This window comes from Xyrauchen texanus, chromosome 44 (assembly GCF_025860055.1).
Source record: "Xyrauchen texanus isolate HMW12.3.18 chromosome 44, RBS_HiC_50CHRs, whole genome shotgun sequence".
In the NCBI taxonomy this organism is placed as follows: domain Eukaryota; kingdom Metazoa; phylum Chordata; class Actinopteri; order Cypriniformes; family Catostomidae; genus Xyrauchen; species Xyrauchen texanus.
Genome location: NC_068319.1, coordinates 27,822,087 through 27,832,281, shown reverse-complemented (window position 1 = coordinate 27,832,281; position 10,195 = coordinate 27,822,087). Strand labels below are relative to the sequence as shown.

At 36.1% G+C, this 10,195-nt stretch overlaps 1 protein-coding gene across 1 annotated transcript in view; it reads right to left on the bottom strand.

Moving 5' to 3' along the window:
* Window positions 1–1,003: 1,003 nt before the first annotated feature.
* cntfr (ciliary neurotrophic factor receptor) overlaps window positions 1,004–10,195 on the bottom strand; it is a 286,782-nt gene continuing 277,590 nt past the window's right edge. The window contains exons 8-9 of the mRNA XM_052117628.1: window positions 7,278–7,395; window positions 1,004–2,497 (exon numbers count right to left, since the gene is read on the bottom strand). Of these exons, the coding sequence (XP_051973588.1) occupies window position 2,497; window positions 7,278–7,395 (119 nt within the window). The 3' untranslated portion in view covers window positions 1,004–2,496. The remainder of the gene's footprint in view (window positions 2,498–7,277; window positions 7,396–10,195) is intronic.

Genomic DNA, 10,195 nt, shown 5'->3' with positions numbered 1-10,195 from the left:
CCTAATTCCAGTTTTTACATTGAAACCTGTTTGAGTTAAAAGATTAGAGTCTCTAGCTTCATCCAATATGCCATTTTAAAAATGCCAGATTTATCATGAAATGGCAAGCTGTTAAATGCAATGACCATATGCTGTATTTTCTGTGCATAATCACATTGGGAATCAATGGATATATCCAAAAGCTGGAAAATTCTGCTTTCAGAGTGTTTATATGGAGTTAAGATGAAAATAAGGTGCATTTCAAACTGTTTTGAGACCAGTGGAGGTTAAGACATTCACTAAATAGGGAGCAAGGGACAATCCTTTATCTCTCAACGCAGCTAAGTACATTAAATCCAAACTTCCTAATCTAAAAGTTCAGTTTCAGGCTACAGATGATGTTTGGACCAATCAACATATTTGGCAGACATGGGACAATGACAGGGCTGGACTGGTAATCTGGTATACAGGGCATTTTCCCGGTGGGCCGACGCACTTTGGGGTGAAAGTGGGCCGAATGGGCCGTGATAAGCTAAAATGAGCTGGCGCGTTATGCAGAACGGACCACAAAATAGCACCGCGATATGCAGAAAAGGACACCGAACAGAAATCGAATCAGAATTAATTATGCAAATTTCTGATGTAATGTCTGTAGCATCTCAGAAACGTGAATAACCAACACTCCTGGAAACATGATAAATAATTTGATGAAAAAAAGCTGACTTTCTATAGCTTGATATTATTTAAAATTCACAACTTAGTCCCGCTGTCCACATATGTGGACTTTCATTTTTAGGAAAACTATTTGCTCTAGAAATATTATTATTATTATTATTTAGTTGCTTGTTTATTAGGTGCAACTAGTTCAAATCAAAAAGGGAAATGGAAAACGCACACAGCAGTCACACTCGGGTCTCATGAGCTTAAAGTTTGTCCAATCAAACACTACTGTATTATGCCAAAAAATCTCTCACTTGGTGACAATTAGGCAGATGCCAACATGGACAGGTTGTATGACGTCCTTATCTTTATTAAAAACTACGAACAAAATACTATATATAATACAAAAGACCATAATAAGCACAAGTTCATTTGCAGTGTGCAGTGTTATTTTGTACTATGAATTATTGGCTGCCGATGGTATAAAACTTCATAAATATTCAACAGACATTTATATACCAAAATTGTTATGTTAATAATTAAAAATAAAAAAAAAATCAATATTAGATTTTAAGGAAATTTTGATTAACTTTCCTATGATAAACAATTTTGGTACTGTGTTTGGTCAACACATGATGTCCAAGGAACAATCTATATCCTGAAGCAAAACAGTTATAATTGTTTAGAATTGTTTAAGTACTTAATATATATGAACAAAATTACTGACAGCTTCTACTCATTGTGAAATGGTCACATTTAATGAACAACTTCTCATTTATGTACATCTATAAAAAGAACCCAGATAACAGGTTACAAGAATCTAAAGCTAATACATACATTATTAAATAATAAACCTTTTTTCTCATGTTAAAGATACATATCATAGTTTACAAAATATGATCAAGGAGAATTAAGAAATTATGACGGTTTGAAAAAATAAAACAAAGCAAACCACAAACAAACAAAAAACGAAGGTTCTAAAATTATATTTTATTCAATGAAAACCAAAAAAGTGAAACAGAAGACCTTGAATAAGATAGTATTAAAGTGAGATACTGACTAAAAAAAGGTGGTGAAAGGCAAATAGTCGTAGAGCGAAAGCATGGTTGAGCGCGGTGCTTAATCTTTACAGATGGTCTGACAACAACACGTTGTTCTTGCTGTTTACAAAAGGCGGTCCAGAACAGTCCAAACCAATTTGTTATTTACAGTTTCAACTGCTCTGTGTTCAGGGGCCAAAAATGATCAAAGCAAGAGATAAAACCGATATCAAATGACGGCATTTAAGCAAAATTTGTTACTCGCCAATCTTGTACGTTTATGAACATTTTGTTCTGCCAGTTCAAATTCCTTTTAGACACAGGTTTGGGGAAGCTCGGGAAACTGAGAGAAAAAAAACAACAACAGTCCAAGTCTTTGGCATGATGAATTAGCTGTATGTTGCGGAAATTGACGTTACACAAAAAGCTTTGTCTATTTAATGAATCGAAATGGGATGACAAATCTTGCATGACGAACCAAAAAAACGGATTAATGAATTTTGTTTGTTCGTATGTTTGTTTCATTTGTTGTGCTGCCAGGCAGGTGTGTCTCGTGTCCCCAAATGTTTTGCACCCCTGGGGTTCGATTCCCGTGTCCGTTCATCTTCCTTTCGCTATCATCGTCAGAGATGCTGAAATATTTGATTGTTCTTTTGTCTTCCTTTTGTATGTCGTCATTTATTAATCTTTCTAGGTCTTTTTTTCTTTTGTGAGAAAAAGAACTTGAATTAAATTATCAATGCACGATATCTATTAACATGTGCAAAATAGAAATAGAAGACTCCTCATTTTTTCCCACAGGAATGAAGCTCACACATCTAAAGAGAGAGAGAGAGAGAGAGAGAGAGAGAGAGAGAGAGAGAGAGAGAGAAAGACAATATTTGTTAGCTCTGTGTGAAAGTATTTATGTAATAAAGCTTTTTGGCATTCAAAACTTTAAGTCAAAGGCAAAAATAGAACATACCACACTCATCAAAACAGAAAATTAAACAAAATGTTTATTATGTTAAAATGAATTATAATTTTACAGTAATAACAATAACTGTAACTGTGGTAAACATGTTCAATATTTTTAACCCTTCCATGGACTTATGGGTCAATTTGACCCTTTTGCATTTTTAACACTGATTTACATCAACTTAACTTTAAGTTTTCAGCCTGAAACTTCTTGATATTCTCCACAAAGGAGATGTGCACCCTCTGAGGGTCCACACAATATATATATATATATATATATATATTTAAATTTCATATATTTATAAACAAAGCTACATAAAAGTCCCTATTTTGTACCTCAGGGTCAAATGTACCCTTTTTATCATCAGTTTCAAAAGCTTGTAATAAAGGCTCTGTTTGCTTTATCTCTCTATTTGGTCTTTAATCGTTCCTCTGGGAGGCAGCAAACACTAGACAAAATATAATTTTTTTCTAAAACCTTCTATCACACTATAGAGATCTGAAAGGTTGGGGATGCCCCAGTGCATATATTCTTCAAATATCTTGTAAAAAAAAAAAAAAAGCTTCAAAAGTTTGTAATAAAAGCTCTGTTTGCTCGATTTCTCTACTATTAATATTAGATAATTCCACTGGATGGCCGGAAACACTAGAAAAAATATAATTTTCTCTATCACCTTCTATCACAACATACAGTTGTGAATGGCAGGGGGCGCCCCAATGTGGTTTGTGACCATAAAAAAACTTTAAAAGTCTCACCATAACATGTAAAAAAAATAAAAAATAAAAGTACTCTCATTTTGGGTGAAATCTCCCAGAAAGATGGCCTGTTCACATTTCACCCCAAAATAAAATGTAAAGAAATATTTTGTTTAAAGAAAAAAAAAAGTTAATTTACATGATAATTTATATTTATTGCATTGTGACATTATTTTCATGACAATTAAGCATGTCTCTCACAGTAAAAAAATAATTAAAATATAAATAAATAAATGAAAATATTAAAATAAAATACAGTAATATAATGATTGCATTAATAAAAAAATATATTGAGCATAAATTTTGGTTCAGTACAACAAATACTAACGTGATGACTAAATACTTTACAATTTTAATATACAATTATTTTTGAATTATACATTTGTTGCAGCATTACAGTAATGTGAATGAGATTTGTTTGCATTACGGTAATGAGAATTAGAATTTATTTTTTGCATTATAGTAAAGAGAATGACATTTTCTGCATGATTTATTATTATTATTTGCATGATAATGAGATTGTTTGCATTACAGTAATGAAAATGTGATTTTTTTTGCATACAGTAATGAGAAAGATATTTTTTTTTGCATTATGGAAAAGAGAATAAGGGGTAAAATTGACTAAATTATCATTAACATAATGTCACAATGCAAACCATCGTAATGAACCTAAAAATAGACTTCAGTTCTATTTAAAAAAAACATTCCCCACTAGCACTTCTATTAAGGTGGTTAACCTACTTACAGCATAAATTACTGTTGCAGTATTACAAATTAGAACAAACAGAGGCCAATAAGAGCAATATCCACACGGCTTCCACTTCATGCCAGTGGAAAGGAAATTGGTAAGCAGCCACCCGTGATGTTGCCTTTAATTTTGTCTTGTCCTATTACAGACTGACCAATTAAATCTCACTTACAACAGCTCAGAGCGGAACTATAAGGCAAAGGTATTTTTGAAAGGTGCGTGGCCGTCTCGGGAGGGAGAACACATCCTACCCCTTAGGAGCTATCATACCCTACCTCCTGCCTTGCAGCTCCAAGCATGAGCTTTAATTAGAGATATGCTCGTTATACTGTGTTGCTGAGTTGGAGATAACAGGCATGCTGTAAACATATGGCATTGGGTCTAATGAATCTTGTGCTTGTTACTCAGCTATCTCATCCTGCTTCTTGACTCCTGTGGGGAATCGATGGGGTTTATGTAGCTGTAAGCACCAGTGATCAGTCCCGAGTCTCTCAGGGGTTCTGAGTAGATTTTTTAGTTCTTATGAGCCGATAGTCTCTGGTAAGGTGTCCCTCATTCTAACCCAGTGTCGACTATCTCTACAGTTTCTCTAGATTTAAGAGGGTTGAAGTACCACTCTGCAATTGTGTCCAAAATAGTCCATTTCACAGAATTATAACAAGACCCAATAGTTTTTTTTTTTTTTTTTTGGAACGTAGAACTACTCTAGCTGTCTGCTAATATCATGGCCCAGTTTTAAAAGCATAACCTGTGTCAACACTAGGGTTGGGAACTGAGAACCAGTTCTTGTTCAGAACGGGTTCCATTCTTTACAAAATACCAAAATCGGATGATCTTCGTGACTTTCGATTCCATTAACTGTTCCCTTGCATGAATTTTCCACCGACTACTGGGTCAAAAGCGTAAAACACACAAACAAATTACTCTTTATGAGTCGGTTCTTTTGAATCTACAGTGCGAAACATACAGCGCTTCGGGAACAGTCCGATTCCCGAAAGGATGACTACTATGAGCCCATTCTTTTGAATCAAATGCACAAAACATACAGCGCTTCCGGTCTAGTCTGGTATAGTATTAATCTTACAACGATGTGCAAGCTATGAATGTCCAACTCAAATTAAATAAGAACTGTTGATGTCTTACAAGTTTGAAGTACAACATTAGACAACAGAACACTGTCCTAGTTAGGATCAATTATTGGATTGGATATATGTCAAAAAGTCAGAAAACCCACCTTTTACAAGAATTGTATTAAATTTATTTCTGATTTGTTATATCTGCTCTGTAGAAATGATCTCTTCAAATAATTGTTCCTAAAAAGTACTAAAAGATCTTCTGGAATCGTTACTGGAACTGCTTAGGAACCGCTAAGAATCATTAAGAGGAATTGGTATCGGAACCAGATATGTTAAATTCCATTTATGATTCCCATCCCTAGTCAACACATAACGAAAGGAGCTTTTGGGGTAGAACCGAGTCGAACAGATCGAACAGGTGAATACCAGGAAAAGCTTGAAAAACTGGTCTGAGGTGTGATTCATTTGAACTGTGGTATGGTTCACAGTTCATATCAAAACAATCCATCTGGACTACCAAAGGTTAAGTGCTATTGGTAAAGTATAATTAGCATATTTGTATGCTCCCGGACACTCTTAAAATGTAATGGATTTCTTATAATTTCTTGTCTTTAAAAATTCTGGATTCGGACCAAGAATCAAACTTTGTTTTGGACCAGTCAGTATAACCATGTATGACCAACCAATCAAACTTAGGTTTGGACAAGGCAATAAAACTCTGGTTTGGCCCAGGCAATCAAACTAAGGTTCAGACCAGGCAATCAATCTCAGGTTCAGACCAGGTAATCAAATTCGGGATCGGACCACTCAGGTTTAGACCAGGCATTCAAACTTATGTGTCATAAACTCACTGCGTCAAGTTAAATATAGTTTAATACTTAGAACACACCTTGAGATCCCTTAGTTCGAATTTGCACTCCATCAGCTGTTTTGAAAGCAACGACGTAACGCATGTTTGTGTTGTGCTGCCTGCCAAAGTGTTGTTTTGTTCACTGTATAAACTGCGCATTGCTCATACAGCTGAAGTTTCACTTACTGCCCTCTGGAGTAAAAAGATGGAACTACAAGCTTGCATTTCTCAGGAATCTTCCTTATTATGGTCCGGGGGTATTGCGATTAATTACATACATTTTTTTAACGTGTTATTTTTAATAAAATGAATTGCACTGAATTAACACGTTAAATCGACACCCTAATATATATATATATATTTTATATATATATATATATATATATATATATATAAAACAGTACTGTATGAATTACACATACGTTTTTGTACATTTCTGATTTTCAGCTGGCAAACAGACTTATATGCTTATGTGTGTGAATAGAAAACAACATATCTGATACCATGCAACAAAAGTCAATAGTAATTAGGTCAAAATTTACAGTAACTTTACATTAATACAAATAATTTTTAAAGAAAAATATCACTAAATCACGTGAATACAGGATTGGACCTTCATTTGAAAATAAACAAAACTTCACAGAATTCTCCAAAACATGGTCTGAGGGTCACAAAGTTTTTGTGAAACTCCCCGAAATGGCCTAAAAACGTTACAAGAGCAATTTTTTGTGGTGTGTGGATAAATCTAGTCATTTACACGCTGTAGCACGGTACTTGAGTGTGTCATCCGCTTCCTGTTTGCATTAACAGGGCAAGAGGTGTAAAATAAATATAAAAATCACATAGTATAAGGTATGGACTTGAAAGATGCGAAAGTCTATGTACTGAGAGGAAGAAACATGACACAGATGTAAGTTAGCAAAGCTCTTTAATAAACAATGCATGCACATTCTGAGACCTATTTTGAAATGAAGCATTTATTGGTATCTCATGTGTAGTCATCTTGTATGGACCATAATTAATAAATGTATCCCAGCAGCATGAATAATGTGGCAAGCCTCTCCTGACCTTCACAAAAGCCATTTCTGATTACATTCACACATCATGCATTGTTCAGACATTAAAAGCATGTGATCCAGATCCTTTCACGCATTAGAATTTGGACTGAGATGTTTCGTTTTGGAAAACAGTATTTTGATGATTTCACGTACCACATGATGGACAGCAGGACGCAGGCCAGGAGCAGGTTGGTGGACCAGAGGAGGGTGGAGCAAGCCGCTGTGGGTTCCCCCACTCGTGGAGCAGCTGAGGGGGGACCAGGGGTGGTTTCTGCCAAAGAAAAAAAGAAATTGGTCACAATTTTATTTTACTTAAGTGTTCTACAACCAAGGTTAAACCACTGTGCTTGTTGTGCACAAGTTCCACTTTACTACTTATTCACAATTATACCTTGGCAATCAATACAAAGGTAAAATTACTCAAATTAGATGTGACACAAAAAGAAAACCATTAAGACTTACTAACAGATGCCTCTCAATGCAATAGGTTAAAAAGATATATTGTCACAGAGTTGTTAGTAGTCCATGGCATTTAATATTTTTATTAATAGTACAATAGGCCCCGCCAAAAACCATGCTTAATAGTAGAATAAAAATTAAGTAAATCTTATTAGTTTTTAATCCAAGACTTGAAAGGTGATACATTACATAACCAACTATATTTACAAGCTTATTCAATCACAATCAGTGGTTCAACTGATAGAGCATTGCACTTGTGATGCAAAGGAAGAGTCCCGAAAAGCATGCGAATCGAAGCCAAAGTGTCATAGAAGCACCACAAAATGTTATGGTTGCTTTAGCAGTTGTGTTTTGGATCTTACATTTTGCTAATTTTTTTTTACACAATTAGTCCGGTTTAGGTTTAAGGTTTGGGGTAGGGAGCTCGGTTTTGTTCATTTAAAACTCGATAGGGCCTTAATCTCGCTCTTTTACCATGCTCAATTTCATGCTGAAACTGCCGCCATACTGGTAAGAACATATCATCATTTTGTAAAAATGACGCTTTATGAGATCAGCTTGCAAAAACAACTGGTTGTATTATCGCTAGGTCCAGTCTGATTGGCTGGCTGCAACACAACTTCCGGATGTCAGAGGTGTACCATTTTTTAATCAGTCTGCCAGGAAACAAAGTCATGTTTACCCTGTATTGGGCTGCGACACTAGCTGTTTTAAGAAACTACTAGCCACTGGATTTGCCAAAGTTTGCGAGATCCACGTCATTCAATCTTTGAAACATATTCAGAGTTTCGCTTGAAGCACTTAGTTGCAAGTATACAATTCTGTTCACAGCCTTCCAGTTCACAAACATATTTTTCGCATAATTTCTTCAGTGCTTTCAGTGCAACCATTTGCGGAGCCAGGGCTATTATTTAAAGTCGTTTTTCCATGCAAGTGTACTATTCTGGCCTACAAAGCCAGAATGCAGTAACTACGCCAACACTGAAACTGTGGAAAATTATAACAGTGCAGTAGCTGTGTTATGTCCTTGTGGGGCAGTATTGTGCAAGCATCAATGTATTTTTTCCCCATCCCTAAACTGCATGTAAAAACAAAAAAATGTATTGTGCTTCGGTCATTTTACATGTTAGTCAGATGATCTCTTTCTGTCTAAGTGCATGTGTCTTGGATAGAATATGCTGCAAAGTGTCCAGACTTTATGCACTTACTGAAGAGTCTGATTATATGACACTAGATAGACTGTAATAAAGTAGACTATCTATCAAGTTATCTATCATAATCTTAACAATGTTATAGGGTTATAAAATAATATTAGAGAGAACCGTTTTTGCTTCATTATTGGTTGAGCTTGTTCAGGTTGTGCAAATGTAAATGTTATTGAACTTCACAAGTGTAAGTAGATATTACTTATTGTTTCAAAATCACTCGTTTATTGTATTATTTTTGCAGTGTGACCATGTGTAAAATGACTCAGATAACGTAGACAGAGTTGTCTCGCGCTACAACTCTGATCTCAGTTTAACCAAATAAAGACGCTGAAAGAACACAACGAGGTCATAGGAAGGTGAATTAATTGCAAGGACATTTTCTTGTTTTACCCTGGAGAAAAGAAAGAAAGCTTTTAGAGAGTGTTTTCAAATGCTGTTCACAAAGCAAGCAGGCATGGAAAGCATGCAATTCTGCTGACTTTATCATTTTGTCAACCATTTCAAGTATAGTGTGGATTAAATACACTGAGATTGTGTGTGGGGGGGGTTGGGTTTGGGTTGGACGTAAACTCAATACTTTTTAGTGGATCAAATAATACAGGGCAGCCGTCTTCAAGTTGCCAGTGCTATTTCTTTCTTCCTTTTTTTTTCTCTCCCCAATTTGGAATACCCGATTCCCAATGGGCTCTAAGTCCTCGTGGTGGTGTAGTGACTTGCCTCACTCCGGGTGGTGGAGGATGAATCTCAGTTGCCTTCGCGTCTGAGATCGTCAATCCATGGATCTTATCACGTGGGTTGTTGTGCGCGTTACCGCAGAGACCTAGCGCCTGTGGAGGTTTCACGCTATTCTCCATTGCATCCATGCACAACTCACCACGCACCTCACTGAGAGCAAGAACCACATTATAGCGACCCCAAGGAGGTTAACCCAACGTAACTATACCCATCTTAGCAACTGGGCCAATTTGGTTGCCTAGGATGCCTGGCTGGAGTCACTCAGCACGCCCTGGATCCGAACTCCAGGTGTGGTAGTCGGCGTCTTTACTCGCTGAGCTACCCAGGCCCCCATGCCGGTGCTATTTCTAATCAACATTTACTTGGGCTTTCACAAGGGTTTTCAAATCCTGTATCTTTTTGTCCACCCCAAATAGAACCAACTTATCAATACTTTTAAACCCGAGAGCGAACAAGACACAAAGGAAGGTATACAGGCTTTTGCCACTGGGAGAGTTGGCCAAACTCCTAATGCATATCCAGTAGACCTCAGTCAGAGTAAATGGTATATTACATTTGACACGAATAAAAATGAAGTGGTGAGGAACAGAAGTTATGTCTAAGTTGGCAGGGGGGAAAGGTATTTCCTCTGCTCTATTAAGGAGTTTTCTGAAACATTTGCTAATTGAC